General features: G+C 43.4%; 1 protein-coding gene across 13 annotated transcripts in view; it reads right to left on the reverse strand.

Moving 5' to 3' along the window:
* Positions 1-14,374, reverse strand: part of UPF3A (UPF3A regulator of nonsense mediated mRNA decay) — a 22,597-nt gene extending 8,223 nt beyond the window's left edge. For 3 of the 13 annotated variants that reach the window (XM_035002989.1, XM_035002990.1, XM_035002988.1), the window contains exons 1-8: positions 14,128-14,369; positions 13,353-13,459; positions 11,975-12,081; positions 7,807-7,905; positions 7,575-7,685; positions 6,029-6,064; positions 4,300-4,355; positions 4,051-4,209 (exon numbers count right to left, since the gene is read on the reverse strand). In XM_035002989.1, the coding sequence (XP_034858880.1) occupies positions 4,051-4,209; positions 4,300-4,355; positions 6,029-6,064; positions 7,575-7,685; positions 7,807-7,905; positions 11,975-12,081; positions 13,353-13,459; positions 14,128-14,334 (882 nt within the window). In that variant the 5' untranslated portion in view covers positions 14,335-14,369. Of the gene's footprint in view, positions 1-4,050; positions 4,210-4,299; positions 4,356-4,583; positions 4,708-6,028; positions 6,065-7,574; positions 7,686-7,806; positions 7,906-11,974; positions 12,082-13,352; positions 13,460-14,127 lie in introns of those variants that run through there. The other 10 variants (XR_004678832.1, XM_035002983.1, XM_035002982.1 and 7 more) reach the window with 10 other exon arrangements.
* Positions 14,375-21,984: the final 7,610 nt, after the last annotated feature.

Genomic DNA, 21,984 nt, shown 5'->3' on the forward strand with positions numbered 1-21,984 from the left:
GAGGGAGGAGACAGGGAGGGGGCAGGGAAGAGGGAGGGAGGGGGAAGGGGGGGAGGAGGTGAGAGGGAGGGAGGGGGAAGGGGGGAGGAGCCAGGCACAGGAGGCAGCAGAAGGAAGTGCCAGCCGACACGTTTTTAATAAGCTTTGTGAAAAAGATCACACAACTTTGTTAAGAATGTAATCTATTGCCTACAATTTGTATATTCAGGAATTTTCCTAACTTCCTACTTCAACGCAAGCTCATTACCTAGTTTTAGAGTCCTCAGAGGAAAATAAAAACAGCTGGGTTGCTCTTATATCACAGTTTTTATTGTTAAAAATAGCCATGAGGGGGCGCCTGGGTGGCTCAGTCATTAAGAGCCTTCGGCTCAGGCAGGTCATGATCCCAGGGTCCTGGGATCGAGCCCCGCATCGGGCTCCCTGATCGGCAGGAAAGCCTGCTTCTCCCTCTCCCACTCCCCCTGCTTGTGTTCCCTCTCTCGTCGTGTGCCTCTCTCTGTCAAATAAATAAAATCTTAAAAAAAAAAAAAATAGCCATGAGGATCTCTTTCTGCACGTGTATTTTTATGATAGTAACACAACTCTTTTAGCATTTCTTCACTGATTTTATTTTTCAGGTTAAAAAAATTTTAATTCTCCAAATGATTTGTTTTTTTCTTTTTTAAAGATTTTATTTATTTATTTGACAGAGAGAGACAGCGAGAGAGGGAACACAAGCAGGGGGAGTGGGGAGAGGGAGAAGCAGGCTTCCCACCGAGCAGGGAGCCCGATGTGGGGCTCGATCCCAGGACCCTGGGATCATGACCTGAGCCAAAGGCAGACGCTTAACGACTGAGCCACCCAGGCGCCCCTCCAAATGATTTGTAAATCAGATATCCCTAAAATGAGGCCAGATGCTCACTTAGGGCAAAACTTGGGCTGGGGTGTGTGTCCTCAGGTCAGGACACAGACACTCGTAAGGGCAGAGGCTGCTGATTACCCATGTCATAGGGGTCTACTCTGCAACCAAGATCCTGTGTTACCAGATTTGGATAAGAATACCCTTTCTCGGGGTGCCTGGGTGGCTCAGTTGGTTAAGTGACTGCCGTTGGCTCAGGTCATGATCCTGGAGTCCCGAGACTGAGTCCCGCATCGGGTTCCCTGCTCAGCAGGGAGTCTGCTTCTCATGCTCTCTGTCTCTCATTCTCTCTCAAATAAAATCTTTAAAAAAAAAAAAAAATACCCTTTCTCTTCCTTTATGTTTTGACTTCTTTTCTATATGAAAGAGCATACGTTTATTTTTACTGACCTAATTTTGTTTTTATTTCTTTGGTTTATTTTGGACTCTAATTTCAAAATTTAAAATGTAAAAGTGAAATGCTATACTCCAAATACTTTAAGTCTTACTTAAAACTATAATTGAAATTGTAAGCTACAGGTTTCAAACATTATTCCTGAAAAACTCTCAAGCTACTGAAAAAAGTGCTTTTGAGAATGTAAAGATTAGGCAGTAAGTTGGCTATTATGTGTTTAGAAAGGTCAATGAGAAGATTAGGCAATATTTCCATCTGTGACCATAAAATCTGCATTAAATGCAAACACCTACTCTGAGCCCGGTAATGACAGCTGAATTTCTACCACAATTCATGTTTAAGGTTTCCCTACAATATTAAGGTTTCATTATCAGTTACCTTTCGAGGGCTGTTAATTTATGCCGTTGGAGATGTCAGGTTTGTTACAGGAAGTAAATCTGCTACAATTTTCTTGGGAGAGTTGTGTGTTCACTAAACCACGTGGACAAACGGAAAACATGCCCTCAGTTATTTCCCCTAGGAATACCCTGGTTTTGTCATGTCCTTGCTGACAGGGGATGGACCATCTTTGATAGTCTTGGTTGGGTTCCTCAATCTCATCAATGTTATCATCAGATTATAAGATACTTTCTGTGGGACAATCAGTTCCCTACTCATCTTGAACATCTAGATTTGGTCTTCACAGCAAATGTGCTCAAGGAATGTGACCTGCCCCACACCTTTTATCAAGATAAGGTTTTCAACAATGTCTTTAAACTTAAAGAGAGACATTTCTGGTTCTCTTCCTGGCACTTCTTGAATATGACCCCCATCTGAGATTAGGTGCCACCATGTGGCTTGCTCTGGCCAGTGCAATGTGGGCAGAAGGGCTGTGTCTCTTCCATGTGGTTTAAGAACCAGCATGCAGGGCGCCTGGGTGGCTCAGTCGTTAAGCGTCTGCCTTCGGCTCAGGTCATGATCTCAGGGTCCTGGGATCAAGCCCCACATCGGGCTCCCTGCTCAGCGGGGAGCCTGCTTCTCCCTCTCCCACTCCCCCTGCTTGTGTTCCCTCTCTCGTTGTCTCTCTCTGTCAAATAAATAAATAAAATCTTAAAAAAAAAAAAAAAAAAAGAACCAGCATGCAATCTTCTGTATCACACATTCCCCTCCCCATCATAAGGAATGAGGAAGCAAATGCCAAGGTGAAGCCTCCATCAATGGGTCACTGGATGGCAATGGTGAGCAGCGTACAATGGCCATGGAATACCAACAACAGACTCTAGTTATGTGAACTGGTGAGGTGTGAGGCTGTTACTGCAGCAAACCCAGCCAGGCCTGATGGATACACACAGTAGTGTGTTTTTATAGGAATTTTGTTAAGAAATTGTTCCCTCCAGCTAGTGAGCCCCATGTGACCACCTATAAGGAGAAAGTGATTTAGAAGTAAAGGCCAGAAAAAGCTTTGCCTCCCTTGAAGAAATGCAATGTTTTCTCCACATGGATAATGAAACTAGGTTTCTGATCAAGCATATCAGAAACTAATCTATGATGGATAAAGATGTGGTATGTATACACAATAGAATATTACGCAGCCATCAAAAAGAACGAAATCTTGCCATCTGCAACAACGTGGATGGAACTAGAGGGTATTATGCTAAGTGAAATAAGTCAATCAGAGAAAAGCAATTATCATATGATCTCACTGATATGTGGACTTTAAGAAACAAAACAGAGGATCATAGGGGAAGGGAGGGAAAAATAAAATAAAGATGAAATCAGAGAGGGAGACAAACTGTAAGAGACTCTTAACCACAGGAAACAAACTGACAATTGCTGGAGGCGAGGGGGGTGGGGGGATGGGGTGGCTGGGTGATGGGCATTAAGGAGGACACGTGATGCAATGAGCATTGGGTATTACGTAGACTGACGAGTCACTGAACTCTACCTCTGAAACTAATAATTTACTATATGTTAATTAATTCAATTTAAATTAAAAATATACATATATATAAAGAAACTAATCTATGGCTCAATTATGGCGGCTCTGACCTCTTCCCCATCCTCTCCCTTTCTACTCTGTCTTCCTCCAAATCCTGATCTTTTTTTTTTTATGATACAATTTCAATTAATCTCTAAAAGAACTTCAAAGCCTTCGTGGAATGAGGGAAGATACATATGAGGTTGAAATCTAGGTTTGATAAGGTCATCCGAACAGATACTAACAAGGAAGGACTGACTCACACTGGAGCACCGTATTTTACACGGGGAAGAACTCCTTCTGTGCATTAACCCACCCTTCTAAATGAATACATCACTCAAAGGAGAAACTGGGCAAGAGATTTAGAAACCACTGCTGCTACTGTAAAAAAAAAATGGTAAAACCCAGTTCCAGGAGTGAGCCTTCATCTAGAAAGGCCAGTATACACCAAGCCACTGGTTTCTAAATGTGTATATTTTAGTCAGGGAGTCTTTTCTCTAAAGGAAAATGTAAGCAGAAGCCCAATCTGTGACAAGTAGTGTGGGGTTCCTCTGGGTGAAGTGCTGCCATCACACCCAGGAGGCTGGGCCCCCTCCCCCACAGTATGCCCAAGGAACCCCCAGGGATCAGGGAACACAGTTTGAGAACCCCTGCTGCACTGCAGAGAAAGGGAACCATAATAACAAAAGACTAGGCTAACTAAAAATGTCCTTACAAGTTGGAAGAGCTAAATACGTAAAAGGCACGACTATAGCAGAACTAGCTTTGGAAAAAAGACATGAACTGTCTCCTCAAAATTACCTTAATCCTTACTTCTCTCTCAGCAGCTCTCTTCTGTCTGTCTGCCTCTTTCCTCTTACACTTCTCCTCTTCTCTCTTCTTTCTCTTTTCTTCTTCCCGTAAACGCTTCTTCTCCAGCTCCTTTCTCCTTCGCTCTTCTCGCTTCTCTTCTCGAATCCTCTAGAGACATGGAAAAGCATGTGTATAAATTATCTGTGTGGACGTGGGAGGGACAGGAAGGATACTCATCAGGTAAAAGGGCAAACCTACCTGCTTCTCTAATTTTCTATTTCTAATATATTCCAAAAGAGGTGTGGTTCTTCTAGCTAAAACACAAAAATTGTAATGTAGTATTTAACTCTAAAATAAGATTTCTTTCCTTCATTTCAAATACTTGTTTCCAATTTAATCTTAAATAATTTGGCTGGCAAAGTCGGAAGAGCATGCAACTCTTGATCTTGGGGTTGTAAATTCAAGCCCCACACTGGGTGTAGAGATTACTTAAAAATAAAATCTTACAAATAAATAAATACACAAAACTTAGATGAGCATACATTGTATTTGGGGGAGTTCCTATTCCATCACTATAAAGTCAAGTAATTTGGAGGCACTGACAACTCTACAAATAGTAGGCAATGAATTCCTGATTCTCAAGGGAGTCTTCATATTACAAAGCAGCTATAAAAGCAAAAAAGAAAAGTGAGTACGACACATTAGACTTCCTAAACGTTATGAGTATCTTCCCATTTTTGCAGATATTTTAAAACATTACATAACACTGTTATAGATTCACTTTGATTCAACACATATTCTGGAAATTTCTTCCTTTTCTGCTCTCTAGACAATGATGTTAAACAATGTACATTCTTGTAATTTCTTATCATATACACTCCACAAACCAGAATAACCTGATGTAGAAGTTTAGACAATGACCCCACAGGGCACTTCATCTAAGCAGCACTAACCACCCAGGAATGAACCTCTCTCAATCCTCAGCTTTCATGCCCCAGAAGTGTCTGATCTGACCTGGAATTTGGTGCCCAAATATGGCAGGCCTCAAGGCAGCCTCTCAGGGGGACTGGTTCTAAGAAATATGTATTCCCCATGTCAGTGGCTGACGATGCAGGGGGGAAAGTGGAAGATGGTGTGGATCTATTCCACAGCTCTTTCAAAACCTAAGATTAAATGGGGGGAAGGAAGAATCCCTGGACGCACTTGAAGACTGGCCATGACATTTCCCGAATTCTGAGAATCAGGAATTTTAGAAGAGAGCCCCTGGCAGGGATTCTTAATTTGGAATTAAGGACTCCTGAACACCCCGACATAATGTGTCAAATGGCTTCTGCCAGGAAAGCTCAGCCCCAGATTTAGGGCTGGGCAAATGTGCCCATTTCCTCACAGGTGCAGGGGCCAAGAAGAGCCCATTCCCTCCCTGGGTGGCTCCTATGTTAATCATGAACTCTGGCTCAGGATGAGCACAGCTGATGCCCTCTGTAACAGGCAGTTGCCTCAAATTAGGGAGGACTCTTGCTCTGCACCGTGGGAGTTTTGCACTAGTGAGCAAAGAGCAGGATCAAGACCTCCCTGGGTGGGTGGAGGAGCTGACAAGACCCCACCCACCTTCTCTCTTCTCCAACAAAATACCTGCCTCGTTACCCCAAAGGATCAATGTGAAAGGTAAATGAGACCCTGTATTAGAAAGTGCTTTACAGGGACGCCTGGGTGGCTCAGTCGGTTAAGTGGCTGCCTTTGGCCCGGGTCATGATCCCAGGGTCCTGGGATCGAGTCCCACATCGGGCTCCTCGCTCAGCAGGGAGCCTGCTTCTCCCTCTCTCTCCCTCTGTTTGTGCTCTCTCTCTCAAATAAATAAAATCTTTAAAAAAAAAAAAAAAAAGAAAGAAAGTACTTTACAAACCATAAAAGTGTATCATTTGTTAAACAGAAGGTGCATGGCCATGTAATGTAACACGAATTTCACCAACAGCCTGTTACCACTTACAGACAGCTGCTGCATCCTGGGCACTGTCACAACCACCTGGGAGGAAACAGGGATGCTAAGTCTCAGGGGTGGAAGCTGAGCCCAGGTCTGTCTGCTCTACAGACCCTGCTATGCCACTGCACTAACCTGCAACTATAGAGGGAATTAATATTTCCATTTAACCCTCATTGCTCAGACTAGATCATAGAATCCACTAAAGGCCAAAATCTAAGAAAAGAAAAAGGCAACTTGCTTTTAAGATCCAAACTTAGATGGGCAGAAACTGGATCACAGAAACAAAGCTCCACAGCCTCATCCCGGGCTACTAGATTGTGAATCACACTTACTCATTCCATAAAACACTACAATGCACCTACTGTGCACCAGATACCGGGCAAGGGGCTGGGATGGGAGAGGATGTCCCTCTGGTGTGGGAGGGTGGCTGGAGCCAGCTGGATGGTGTGTGTCTGGCCACCAAGGACTATCTCAAAACTGCCCACAAGTGGAAGACCCTGGTCCTTTTCTGTGGCTATCCAGTACAAGAGCATTTACAGCAAAGAGGGAAGGGGGCAGGGGGCAAGTCCTACAAATAATTTCTCATTTGCTTCCTTTTTTAGCTCTTCTTAAATTTAACATGTTCTACAGTGGATCTCAATTCGCTTCCAGTAATGTTTCTTCCCCAGTCTGCCCCACGTCAGTAATGGTGCCTCCACTCATTGATCTGTTTGAGTCAAACTCCTGGAGGCCTGGATTCTTTGTTTCCTTTCTTCCCACACCCAATCTGCCAGAGCATATGCAGACTCTGCAGCTAGCAATCCATCGTGTACAGAGCAATGTGCATGGAGTGATGAGGAAAACTAATCAGGCCACATCACTCCCTCAGCGGTCTCCAGCTTTCTCTCAAACAAACTCCAAACCTCTTACCCACCTGCCTCTCCAGCCACTCTGCCCCGGGCCCACCATGTACCAACCACACAGGCATACATCCTGTTCCTACAGGCCCACAGCTCAGCTTCCAGCTCTTGTCTCTAGTCCCTTCTTCTTCCATGTCTTAGCACGCCTGCTCTCAGAGGGCCTTGCCCTCCCAGGACTGTTTCATCATATTGTGCCACTGATCACATAGACATGCCCTGGCTTAAAGCCTGATTATTGTTGCAGGTGTTTACTACAGTCTTCCCCACGAGCAGGACAGATACATGACAGCAGAGGCCTCACGTGTCCCATTCATGTTCACTCCACACACCTAGGCTGAGTCGGTACCCACTCAACGTGTGCAGATCAAAAATGAGCACATGCTTGCTAAGCACATCTTTATAAATATTTACTTTAGTGATTAAAAAATTCTCTGAGCTACACATTAAATCAGCTACTGTGAACAAATAACTGTAACCAAAAGCTCTGGTGCTCTCCCTCAGAAATATTTTCCCAGGTTGCCATATTTTTGTTACAACTGGAAAACACTCTACATCCCTGCTAAGCCTGTCACAAGTGTGAATTTTTAAATAATCGTAAAAGAGAAACAAATACATATCTCAATCAAGTAAAGAGAAGAAATAAGCAAACAGACCAATAAGTTCTCTTGTCTTTGCCTCTATGTCTCCCAGAAGAGTTTCGGGATTGGCATTAGGTTTCTCTTCCTCCACACAGTAAGTTTCCAAAAACTTCTTATATTCTGGATCTGTAAATTAAAAAAGAAAAAAAGAAAAACATGCTCCTCCCCACATATGGGAGAGGAATTATATTTGATCGGTGTATTTAATTTGGCAGTTTCATAATCTAGCCTCTGTAAAGGGACTCACCGTCTTCGATGCTTCCAGTTTTGGCATCTTTTTTCTTTAGTTTCTTTTTGGCTATCTTCTGGAATGGGGCAAACTCTACCACTGCAGGATATTCTAGGCCTTTAACAGAAAACAAATTGCAAAAACCATTCTAAAATTCCACTATATTCATTTTGGAAAATAATGATTTAGCTTTCTTTTTTTCTTTCTCTTTGTAGGGGGAGAGGCAGAGGGAGAGGGAGAGAGAGTCTTAAGCAAGCTCCACACCCAGCAGAGCCCCAGCGGGGATCAATCCCGTGACCCTGAGATCACGACCTGAGCCAAAATCAAGAGTGAGTTGCTCAACCGACTGAGGTGCCCCATGATCTAGGTTTCTTAAAGACTGACCATAACATTACCGTTTAAACTATTATTTTCAAGCACCTGCAAACTTAGCATGTCAAACTCCAGATCTGAACAAAGGACGAGCACTTAAAGAAAATGATTTCTCATGTTGCAGTAGTAGCTACATAACTGAATGCATTCAAAATTCATCAAGATGCACACCTTAAAATGTCAATAAACCCTTCTCTCCCTCACTGAAGAGTTTATCACGGAATACCTTTAAATAGGTTCCTTAGTCACATTTTTTTTTTTTTTAATTTTAAAAGGTTGTTTTAATGATCAATCTGTTATATGAGTTCAAGGGAATTAGTATGCTTAGAAGAGACACTTGGCTAAAAGAGGGGCCTCAGAAGGCATGCACAATACTCAGACAGGGTTGGCTTCAAACAGAAAAGTTTAGAACAAAAGCCACGAGAAACTGATTCAGTCATTATGTGCGGGGTGGGGGGGGTTGGGAGTGGGGGGCAGGAACATACTGAGAAACGTTCACTATTTACTTAATCAACTGATGGAACACTTCCATGTTGGTACTGAATCCTTTAGCCTTGTCAGGAATGGTCAGGTGACCATTCTTTATCTGCAACTCTTATTTATCTGGACAGTATTTCTGTGCTAACTTTAACTATCTGGAATAAAGTCAAGAACCAGAAGAAGAGCAGGGCTTTGGACAGGCAGGAACAATGTCTAATTCACTGCTGCACCCACATGCCTGGTACATAGATACTTACTAAGTAGGAGTTGACACACTTCCTGATTTCAAAACTTCTTATGAAGCGATGGTAATCAAAACAGTATGGTACTGGCATAAAAAAAGAAACACAGACCGATGGACTAGAACAGACAGCCAGAAATAAACCATCACATACATGATCAGATGGTTTTCCATGAGGGTGCCGAGACTTTTCAATGGGGAAAGGACAGTCTTCTTGAACAAATACTGCTAAGGGCGCCTGCGTGGCTCAGTTGGTTAAGTGTCGGCCTTCAGCTCAGGTCATGATCCCAGAGTCCAGGGATCGGGCCCTGCATCAGGCTCCCTGCTCAGTGGGGAGTCTGCTTCTCCCTCTGCCCTTCACATTGCTCATGCTCTCTCTCGCTCTCTCTCTAATAAATAGAACCTCAAAAAAAAAAAAAAAACTGCTGGAAATACTGGATATCCACATGCAAAAGGATGAAGCTGGACTCTCTTTTTTTTTTTTTTTAAAGATTTTATTTATTTGTCAGAGAGAGAGAGAGAGAAAGCACAAGCAGGGGGAGCGGCAGGCAGAGGGAGAAGCAGGCTTCCTGCTGAGCAAGGAGCCTGACGCGGGACTCGATCCCAGGACCCTGAGATCATGACCTGAGCTGAAGGCAGATGCTTAACCAACTGAGCCACCCAGGCGTCCCTGAAGCTGGACTCTTTATCAGATACCACAGACAAAAGTTGACTCAAAATGGATCAAACACCTAAACATGAGACCTAAAACTATAAAACTCTGGCAGAAAACATGGAGGAAAAACTTGACATTGGATTTGGCAATGATTTCTTAGATGTGACACCAAAAGTACAGACAACTAAAATAAAAACAGAAAAACCAGACCACATCACATTAAAAATACCTGAGTGTCACAGAATACAATCAACAGAATATAAAGGCTACCTATGGAATGGGAAAAAGTCATACATCTGATGAGGGGTTAAGAGCCATAATACACATATATATATAAAAAAATCTACAACTTAACAAAAAACAACTCAATTTAAACATGGGCATTCCTCCAAAGACACACAAATGGCCAACAAGCACACAAAGATGCTTAACATCACTAAGCATTAGGGAAATATAAGTCAAAATCACAGTGAAATACTACCTCATACCCATTAGAATGTCTGCTATCAAAGAAACAGGAAACGACAAGTGTTGGGAGGATGTGGAGAAATTGGGAGGCCTCATGCCCAGGTGGTGGGGATACAAAATGAAGTACCTTCTACGGAAAACAGTATGGCAGTTCCTCAAAACATTAAAAATATAATTACTACATGATCTAACAATTCTGCTATGATTATACCCCAAAAAATTGAAAGCAGAGTCTCAAAGAGATACTTGTACACTCATGTTCACACCAGCACTATTCACAATAGCAAAGAGCTGGAAGCAACCCAGCTCTTTGTAAATGGATAAACAAAATGTGGTATATACACACAGTAGCGTATTAGTCTTAAAAAGGAAATTCTGAGACCTGCTACCGCACGGGTGAACATTGAGGACACCATGCCATGTGAAATACTGTACGATTCCACTTAGATGAGGTACCTAGACTAGTAAATTCATAGAAACAAAAAATAGAAAGGTGAATGCCAGGAGCTAGGGGTCAGGGAGAAATGGGAGTTATTTAAAGAGTCCAGAGTTTTAGTTTTGTAAGATGAAAAGAGTTCTGGAGATGGGGTGCACAACAGTGTGAATGTACTTAATACTACTGAACTGTATGCTTAGAAAAGACTAAGATGAGGGACGCCTGGGTGGCTCAGTCAGTTGAGCATCTGAAGCATCTGACTCCTGGTTTGGGCTCAGGTCACGATCTCAGGGTCGTGGGATTGAGGCGTTGGCCTCGGCACTGCTTGTCCCTCTCCCTCCCTTTTTGCTCCTCCCCTCACGCATGTGTGCTCTCTCTTAAAAAAATAAAATCTTAAAAATAGTTCAAGATTACATTTGCTTTTCTTCACAGGAAAGAATTTCTTGGCCTCAGCCTAGTCACTCTTCAAGGATATTTTGTTAGCTCTCAGTGAAGAAAAAAACACACTTAGCAGCAGTGGAGTGGAGTGGGAGGAGGTTGGTTGGTGAGGGGTATTCAGAGAATATGCTCTTACAGTTGTACCAGCTTGATCGCAGTGGACACAACAGCTGACAGTCTGACAGGAGGGAGGACAAAGGCAAGATCCAAAAAGTACAGAGAATCGGAACCATTTAGAGTAGAGGTAAATATCCCTGTCTCAGCAGGCAATGCTGTTCAACAGAGTCAGAAACTTATGTTCATTATTACAATCCCCTCCCCTATGACACTGTCCAAAAATGGTATAGTTATGAAGAGTACTCTGTTTAACATTCTTCTTATTTTTTTTTTTTTTCAAGATGTATTTACTTAATTTAGGGGTGCTGGATGGCTCAGTAGGTTAAGCCTCTGCCTTCAGCTCAGGTCATGATCCCAGGGTCCTGGGATTGAGTTCCCCATCGGGCTCTCTGCTCAGTGGGGAGCCTGCTTCTCCCTCTCCCTCTGCCTGCCACTTCCCCTGCTCGCGCTCTTTCTCTCTCTGTCAAATAAATAAAATCTTAATTTATTTACTTATTTTAGTGAGGGACAAAGGGCAGAGGGAGAGAGAGAGAATCTTAAGCAGACTCCCCAATGAGTGAAGAAGGAGCCGATGCTGAGATTGTGACCTGAGCCAAAATATAAAGAGTACACTGTTTAAAAAGACATAGATATAAGTGAATAATATATTTTAGAAAATTCCTATTGCACAAAAGTAAAGTGATTTGGTTTTGGTACATAAGAAAGGGAAGTTCAATTATCAGAAAACTCATTTATATTAAAAACTTCACTCCAATAATATATAAATAGTTTGTCACTGATACAAAGAATTGATGGAACTCTTTGGTTTATATATAATTTTAATTTTCAACATAAGCACACAACCACAGTAACACAACTGAAATTTATGAAATTATTTTAGATTGGTATCTGAGAACTTAATTATAATTCACAAACATTCCAGCAAAATTTAATTAACATACTTTGAGATTATAATAGTTTAAAAAGCCAATGATCCAACCTTTACTGTCAATGAAGATACAGCCATCAAAACGATCTCTAAAAAGAAGGATGTCATCAGGATTTCTAAAATTAATGTATGCTCTTGAATAAAGATGAGGATAAAGACTGAAATAAGAGATAACAGTGAAAATGGTTAGTAAAAAATGCAAGATTTCTTTAATTTTGCTTTTTCTTCTTTTCTAGATACAACAAGCTGAAACCTGTGTGCCAAAGAACACCTCTCAGCTAATTACAACAATCTGGGTATTCTTTAGCAAAAAAAACCCCAAACCCCAAAATAAACAAAACAGTACCCAAGATCTTTTTAATAACTTGGGGAAGACACTTAAGGTCAGTCTCTCTACCACACAGAAACAGGGTTGTAATACTGGCCTTCCAAAGTCGAAAACCAAAGGCAAGGTTATTCAAAGGTCATTGCTTATCACACATCATGACCCAGTAAAATCTAGCCATGATTCATAAATGAAAACATCATATTGCACGAAAGAATCTTCAGACTTAGAGAACACCTTTACGTACTCCAAAGGGGTATTAATTGCAGCACATGGTACGAGGGCTACAGAAGAACCAAGCCTTTCTCCTCTCCCAGCAAACCACCAACTTCCTTAATAGGCAGGAACTCTCAACCCCATTTCACAGATGAGAACACAGGCTCAGAGAAATTCAGTATGTGCCAAAGGTACAGCTAGTTAAAAAGTGGGACTGGGATTCCAACCTGAATCCCTGAGCCCAGGGCCTGTCCTTTCTTATGCCCGTTTTCTTAAACTTTAGTCATTTGAAATTCACCTATTATTTCTCTTAAACCAAGTCTGCATTTCCGTTGGAAATATTTTTCTTTAAATAGACCGAAAGTTTTTACTTGAACAGTATTTATTCAGGAGGGTTGACAGGGCTCCCACAAACGCCAACTCACGACACTGAAGACAGAAAGGCTAACAATGACCAAGAGGGCAGCAGAAACACAGTGAAAATCACCAACGTGGCTGACCTGTCCTGCGGAAGGTCTAACCTGAGGTCTGCTTTCTCCTCGTCCACAAAGAGAAGACGCGGACGTGTCAGAGCGTCCTCGGAGGCACCCTTCTACCCAGGTGTGAAAGGGGAGGAGAGGAGGAGCTGGTGGGTGTGGGCGGGGGTGGTAGCGGGGGACGCGAGCACAGGGTTTCTGAGGGCTGGACTCGGTTTCCCTCTCCGGAGTCGGTCTTTCTGGACGATGGGGCGCCGGTACCGGCCCCTTTCAACTCTCTCTCGGAGGAATTTAACGACCGTGTCCAAGCGAGGCGCGCGCTGATTTCTGGGTCCGTGCGGGAAAAGGACGGAGGCGGCTTCCGCGGTCTACAACCACCTCCCATCGAGCGACAGGCCTCCCAGCTTCTCACCTCAGGTCGGCGGTGAAGAACTCAAAGTAGTCGTGCGCGGGCAGCGGGTGCAGCTGCTGCTCCAGCTGCTCCTTGGTGAGGCTGGGAGGGAGCCGCCGGATCACCACCTGAGGAGAGGACGGACGGTGGGCCCGGCGTCCGCCCCAGCGCTTCCGCCCCCCGAACGCCGCCCGCGTTTGGGCTGAGGGAGCGCTACGCCAGGAGCCCAGCGGAAACGCCCGCCATGCACGGGTGACAGCGCGGCCGTCAGAAGGGGCTGCGCCCAACACAGCTCCTTTCTCGGGAACCCCGACGACTGTGGGCACGACCCGAGTGGAAAACGCAAACCTCACACGCCCGCGCGGGCGCCCGCCGCCGCGGACCGCAGCGTCTCCGCGCTCGGCCCCGACCGGAAACACCACAGGCTCCAGGCGGGGCGGGAAACGGCGCCCGCCGGGCCGCTGTCGGCGGCGCTGAGGCGGCCGGCCCCGGCCCCGCGCTCCCAGAACACGCCGCCCGCGGCCCCGCCCCGTCCGCCCCTCCCCAAACCCCGAGCCCGCCCCGCCTTTGCGCAGGACCATCCCTCTTCTCGCGAGGCTCGCCCGCCCCCGGAACTCGCCACCCTCAGCGCCCCTCCGCCTGCAGCCTGACGCCAACCCTCGGCCCCGCCTCACCTCGCCCAAGACCGTCCCTCTTCTCGAGACGTTTGCACGCACCGCTCCGTCCTCGCCTCGACCCACCCTGTTGAAGACCCTCCTCCTCTCGCGAGGTTCGTCTGCCCCGCCCTTCCCCCCACCTTGCTCAGAACCGTCTTCTTCTCCTCGCGAGGTTTGCCGGTACCGCCCCCAGAGCCGAAGGACGAGGCGGGTGGCACCTCTGGTTCTCGCCGCGGCGACTCCCGGCGGAACTGGACTTCCCCAGCCGACAGCTTTTCTCTCCCGCTCGGGTCCCGCGCAGCAACGGCCACCCCGGAGCCTCCCACTCCCTCCTTCTCTGAGCGCATCTCGCACCCGCCGCGGAGCCGCTGCTGCCTCCCTCCCGGCCGAAGTGTCGCGAGAACTGGGCCACCGCCCCTCCCCCCGGGCCCATGATGCTCCACGTCCAGCACCCCTTCCGCCTGCCCTCCGGGGCCTGGGGCGTGCCCCGGAGCCGGACCTCCGGCCCGGGAGTGCACGGGGTGGGCGAAGGGCGGCTGGCGCGGGTAGCCGGGTCTCGGTAGGGCCTGGGGGCGGCGAGGGGTGGAAAGGCCTCGCCCAGTGGGCGGCCAGCGGGAAATTAGGGACCAACAGGGGACTCGACCCCAGGACCTCGAGATCAAGACCCCAGCCGAAGGCAACTGACTGGGCCACCCCACCCTGGTGCCCCTCTTTACTTCCCGTCATTAACAAAGTTTCTAAGAAATGGTTTCACAAAAATCACAGAATTTTAGAATTCAGGTTTGATTGATGACATTCTGAACATTAAAAAAATCTTACAATACAAATTTCAAGATAAAGTGAATGAAATATAAAATAGCTTAAGATTTTATATAAAAAAATAAGTACATCACAAAATCTAGCTTCCTAGACATCATCACCAAGCCTGTTAAAATGTTTTGTTTTACATACACACAGAACTACAGACAAAATAAGGCAGAATAATCTCTCAACGTCAGAGCGAATAAAGTAGGTAACTTTGCCACACATGAATGTGGTCCTGAGGTAAATGCTGGTCACATTTTACTCGGGAGCACATCTAATTGGTAAATGGCTGTGGTTTAAAGCAGCAGGTGCCCAGAACACCCCTATTCCTCTGAAAATGACAGTATGGTCACTTTAAAGTTGGCAAGGATTCCTTTTTAGGAAACTATCATTCTAAGAGTACAAAACTGGGAAATAATAGAAGTACCTTTCTTTGATACTCCCTGAAGCCTAAACATTGGCATTAGCCGCTGATCTGAAAAACAGCTTGGATTTGCCTTTTCTTTTTTTTTTTTTTTTTAAAGATTTTTATTTATTCATTCCACAGAGAGACACAGAGAGAGGGAACACAACAGGGGAAGCGGGAGAGGCAGAAGCAGGCTTCCCACAGAGCAGGGAGCCCGATGCGGGGCTCGATCCCAGGACCCTGGGATCATGACCTGAGCCAAAGGCAGACGCTTAACCGACTGAGCCACTCAGGCGCCCCTTGCCTTTTATTTCTTAAAAGCACTGGCAATATGGTGATGGCTCCTTTTTATCAGGAGTTTGCTCTTTGAGAAACCTAAAAAAATCATACCATATGATCAATGAAGAAATTACATGAAGAAATATTTTGGTCTGGAAGGCAAAATAAATGTGAAAACAGTATTAATACCTTCATTTTTATCTATTTTAAATTCAGTCATTTGATTTTCTTAGCCCTAGCTAAAGAGGGGAGGCATAAAAATAGGTACATGTGATACCTGACAGAGAAGAGACCGAAAAGCCATTACATAAAGATGAAAACTCAAAACCTCAGTATTTGAGTCTAAAGAGTAGTAGGTAACTCACGGTCCAAGTGCATTACTGCATTAAACATTCACTGTGGTAAGCTGAAACAGAACAGCCTGGATGCTGGGCCCTGGAAGCATCAATAGCTGCATTCAGATTCCTCAAATGTACAAAGCCTTACTTCAAAGACCTGGAGGGCACCTGGGTGGCTCAGTCTTTGAGCGTCTGCCTTTGGCTCAGGTCAAGGTCCCAGGGTCCCACATGGGCTTCCTGCTCAGTGGGAAGCCTGCTTCTCTCTCTCCCCACTCCCCCTGCTTGTGTTCCCTCTCTCGCTGTGTCTCTCTCTGTCAAATAAATACATTTTAGGTGAAGATAAAAGTTTTGGTGTTTAAAGGATCATTTCAGATGCCAGGAAAAAAAAAATTTTTTTAAGTGAGCTCCACTCTCAGCGTAGAGCCCAATATGGAGCTTGAACTAATGACCCTGAGGTCAAGACCTGAGCTGAGATCAAGAGTTGGACGCTTAACCAACCCACTAAACCAACCAACCCCCCCGGAAAAGTCATTCCTGTGCAATCATGCTCTGAATAAATGTCTCCGAAACCATTAAAAAGTAGGATACTGTACCTGCTGAAGTCAGGATGAGGGCTTACAAGATTTCGACAAATGAATTATACAATCCTATCTCCATTAGATGACATATTTAAAGCTCTGAGTGAGAAATACTGTCAACCAAAAATTTCGTATCTGGCAAGACCATCCTTCAAGAAGGAAGGAGAAATGAAGACATCCCCGATAAACGGAAGTTAAGGGAGTTTGTGACTGATACACAAGTACAAGTACCCTTCAAAAAATGCCAAAGGGAGCCCTTCAGGCTGAAACGAAAGAATGCTAAACAATACTTTTAAATCCTATCAAGAAATAAAGAACAAGGGTAAAGATAACTACACAGGTAAATATAAAAGCCAGTGTCAGTGTACTCTTGGTTTGTAATTCTTTTTTTCCTGTATGATTTAAAAGGCAAATGAATAAAACAAAATTATAAGTCAATGTTAATGGGAACAATGAATAAAGGCGTAATCTGTGACAATAACAGTATTAAGAAAGGGGGAAGGCGAGGCACATGGCAGCAGTGTGTGTATGCTACTAACACTAAATTGGGATTACTCAAATTAGATGGTTATAAATTTAAGATGGAAAATGTAATCCCCAAGTAGCCATGAAGAAAAACAACAACAAAAATACAGAAATATACAAAATACGCAAAAAGATCAACTATAAAATAAGGCAGTGAAAGGAACTGAGGAACAAGAAATATGCGACACGCAGAAAACAAACAGCTGTGTGGCAGCTTAAGCTAAATTCCTTATCAGTAACTACTTCAAATGTAAATGATCAAATTCTCCAATTAAAACCCAAAATGGATAAAAAAAAATATGATCCATTTGTATGCCACCTATAGGAGACTTGCTTAGATACAAAGACACAAAAAGGTGAAAGTAAAAGGATGAAAAAAATATCCCATGTAAATAGTAACGGAGAGAGCTGGGCTGGCAAAACTGTTATAAGAGACAAAAAGGACATTATATATTGATGAAAGGATCAATCCATCAAGAAGATGAAAGAAGTATAACATATATGCATCCAGGAAGACAGCCCCAAAATACATAAAGTCAAAACTGGCAAAATGGAAGGGAGAAAGACACAATTCTACGCTCAGTTTCAGACTTCAACACTCCATTTTCAGTAACAGAATAAAGAGGCAGAAGATCAACAAGGAAAGAGAAGATTTGAAAAGTACTATAAACCAACCAGACCACTCCATCCAACAAAAGCAGAATACACAATCTTCTCCAGTGAACAGCCTATGTTCTCCAGGAAGGATCATAAATTAGGCTGTAAGAAAAGTCTGAATACACTTAGAAAGACTGAACTTACACAAAGTATCCTTTCCAACTACAATGGAATAAAACTGGAAATTCATAATAGAAGGGTTGCCAGAAAACTCACAAATATGTGGGAAATTTAACAACACACTCTTAAACAACCGATGGGTCAAAAAAGAAATCACAAGGAAAATTAGAAAATACCTGAACACAAATGAAAAAAACCCAACATAACATTTATGGAATGCAGCAAAAACAGTGCTCAGAGAGAAATTTATAGCTCTAAATGCTTATGTTAAAAAAAAAAATCTTAATTCAATAATAAAACTCTACATCTTAGGAACCAGAAAAAGAATAGCAAACTAAACCCAAAGCTAGCAGAAGGAAGGAAATAAATATTCAACTGGAAATGAAATACAAACTAGAAAAAAACAACAGCAAGTTACTAAGAGCAAAAGCTGATGCCTTGAAATGCTCTACAAAATTGCCAAACCTTTAGGCAGATGGACTGAGGACAAAAAAGAGTTCTTACTACTAAAATCATAAAATGGAAGAGGAGAAATTATTACAGACTTTATAGAAATAAAGGATAACAGGATACTATGAACCAACAAACTGAATAACCCAGATGAAATAAATTCTTAGAAACATACAAACTAGGGCGCCTGGGTGGCTCAGTCGTTGAGCGTCTGCCTTCGGCTCAGGTCATGATCCCAGGGTCCTGGGATCGAGTCCCACATCGGGCTCCTTGCTCAGCACAGAGCCTGCCTCTCCCTCTGCCTGCCTGCCACTCCCCCTGCTTATGCTTTCTCTGTCTCTCACTCTCTCTGTGTCAAATAAATAAATAAAAATCTTAAAAAAAAAAAAAAAAAAGAAACATACAAACTACCAAAACTGACCCAAAAAGAAACAGCTGTAACAAGTCAGGAGACTGAATCAGTAATCAAAAATCTCCCAACACAGAAAGGCCCAGGACCAGATGGCTTCACTGGTGAATTCCACCAGATCTTTTTCAAAAAATTCCCAAAAAAAACTGAAGAGGAGAAACTACTACTTAACTCATTTTTTGAGGCCAGTATTACCCCAATACAAGATCCAAAACCACTAGAGGAGAACCACAGACCAATAAATATCTCTTATGAATGTATATGTAAATTCAACAAAAAATAATTAAACTGAATTTAGCATTATATTAAAAGATCATACAACATGACCAAATAGGATTTATCCCAGGATTGCAAGGCTGGTTCAACATACAAAAATCAATCAGTATGTATCACATTAATAGAATGAAGAAAAAATCTACATGATGTTATATAAACGAACCAGAGATGTCCCCCGTATATTGACCCCCATGTTGTTTACTTCTTCACAGCAGGCGGAGATGGTTAGCTGAAGCCCAACAATACGAAATCCAATTTTTACACATGTAATTGTTTTAAATATAGCTTAAATAAGCATATCTTTAGCCATCTAGAGCTGGCCTGTTTTGCATACCAGGCAAATCTACACCCAGCATCTGCTAGCTGTAAATAAGACAAACCCCGGGACTGTGAAAGACCACACTGCCACTGCACTTCAGACCCCTTAACCCCGAGACTTCCTGCCCTGCTGCTACCACATTGCCCCCAAAGAGCTGCTCAAATACAGCTGCCCAAATAAAATGGGCTACTGCCACCTTATGGTCATATTTTCCCCTCAACAGCTCCAAAATCCGAGAACTCTTTACCCCTCACCATCACAACTGACCCACAAAAAAAAGCATTTGACAAAATTTGCAACCTTTCCTGATAAAAAGCAACAACAAAGCATTCAATAGGCTAGGAACAGAAGGGGACTTTTCCGACACTGTGAAGGGCATCGGTGAGAGCCTGCGATTAGCATCACTCTGGATGTTGAAAGACTGAAGCCTTCCCCCTAAGATCAGGAACAGGACAAGGATGCCTGTTTCTGTCACTTCTATTCAACATAATACTGGAGTTCTAGCCAGAGCAGTTATACAAGGAAAAGAAATAAAGGGAATCCAAATTTGGAAAAAGAAGGAGACCTATCTCTATGTGCAGATGACATGATCCTATTATGTAGAAAATTCTAAATAAATACACACGTGTGTGCAAACACACACACTCTGTTAAAGCTAATAAATACATTCGGGATACAAAGTCAACACACAAAAACTGGTTGTATTTCTATACACTAGGAATGAACAATCTAAAAAGGAAACTAAGAGAACATTTCCATTTACAATAGCATCCAAAAGAATAAAATACTTGGGAATAAATTTAACCAAAGAGGTGAGAGACTTACACAATGAAAAGTACAAAGCACTGCTGGAAGAAATTAAATAAATGGAAAGACAGCCTGTGTTCATGGATTAGATGACATGACATTAAGATCTACAGATTCAATGAAATCCCTGTGACAATTCCAATGCCATTTTTTTTTTTTTGGCAGAAATGGAAAAAAACAAAAACAAAACTAAATGCATATGGAAATTCAAGGAAGCCACAACAGCCAAAACAATTCTGAAAAAGAACAAAGCTGGAGGGGTGCCTGGGTGGCTCAGTCGGTTAGATGTCTGCCTTCGCTCAGGTCATGATCTCAGGGTCCTGGAATCCCCCCACGGCGGGCTCCCTGCTCAGCAGGGAGTCTGTTTCTCCCTCTCCCTCTGCTCTCCCCCTACTTGTGCTCTTTCTCAAATAAATAAAACTTCAAAAAAAAAAAAGAATAAAGTTGGAGGATTCACACATCCCAGTTTCAAAGCCTACTACAAAGCTACAGCAATCAAAACAGTGTGGTACTAGCATTAAGGATACACATATGGACCAATGGAAGAGAATCCAGAGCCCAGAAATAAACCCTCATATTTCTCAACAATTGATTTTTGACATGGGTGCCAAGACTATTCGATGGGGAAAGGAGAGTCTCTTTAAGAAATGGTGCTGGGAAAACTGAATATCCACACTCCAAAGAGTGAAACTGAACAACTTACTATATTTACGTAAATTAACTCAAAATGGATCAAAGACCTAAGTTTAAGAACTAAAATTATGGAAACCTTAGAGAAAAACCTAAGTGAAAATCTGCATAACCTTGAATTTGGCAATAGTTTTGTAAATATAATACCAAAACCATAGTAAATAAACAATAGATAAACTTCATTAAGTTAAAAATTTGTGCATCAAAGGACACTATCAAGAGAGTGAAAAGACAGGGCACCTAGGTGGCTCAGTTGGTTAAGCAACTGCCTTTGGCTCAGGTCATGATCCCAGAGTTCCGGGATCGAGTCCCGCATGGGGCTCCCTGCTCAGCGGGAAGCCTGCTTCTCCCTCTCCCTCCGCTTGCCGCTCCCCCTGCTTGTGCTCTCTCTCATTGTCAAATAAATAAAATCTTTAAAAAAAAAAAAGTGAAAAGACAATGGAAGAACGGGAGAAGAGATGTGTAAATCACATATCTGAGAATATCCAGAATTGATAAAGGACCACAACAGCTCAACAACAAAAAAATAAACAGCCCAATTTAAAAGTGGACACAAATATGGTTTCACTTATTTGTGGAACATAAGGAATAGCATGGAGGACATTAGGAGAAGAAAGGGAAAAATGAAGAGGGGGAAATTGGAGAGGGAGAAGAACCATGAGACTATGGACTCTGAGAAACAAACTGAGGGTTTTGGGGGAGGGGGTGGGGGGATGGGTTAGCCTGGTGATGGGTATTAAGGAGGGCACGTACTGCATGGAGCACTGGGTGTTATACGAAAACAATGAATCGTGGATCACTACATCAAAAACTAATGATGTATGGTGATATAACAACATACAAAACAAGACAAAATAAAATAAAAATAAAAGTGGACACAAGATATGAATAGACATTTCTTCAAAGATGACATACAAATGGCCAATAAGTACAGGATAAGATGCTCAACTTCAATAGTTATTAGGGAAACACAAATCAAACCAAAAGAGCTACTCCTTCCCACCCCCTAGAATGATTATAATAACAAAGAAAGAGTAAAAAGCCCTGGTAAGGATGCAGAGAAACCGGAACCTCATGCACTGGTGGTGGGAATAGAAAATGGGCAGTTGCTGTAGAAAGTTGGCCAGTTCCTCAAAAAGTTAAGCACCGAGGGGCACCTGGGTGGCTCAGTTGTTAAGCGTCTGCCTTCGGCTCGGGTCATGATCCCAGGATCCTGGGATCGAGCCCGGCATCGGGCTCCCTGCTCGGCGGGAAGCCTGCTTCTCCCTCTCCCACTCCCCCTGCTTGTGCTCCCTTTCTCTCTTTGTCTCTGTCAAATAAATAAAATCTTTAAAAAAAG

The sequence above is a fragment of the Mirounga leonina genome, unplaced genomic scaffold, assembly GCF_011800145.1.
Source record: "Mirounga leonina isolate KUSES-001 unplaced genomic scaffold, KU_Mleo_1.0 Mir_127, whole genome shotgun sequence".
In the NCBI taxonomy this organism is placed as follows: Eukaryota; Metazoa; Chordata; class Mammalia; order Carnivora; family Phocidae; genus Mirounga; species Mirounga leonina.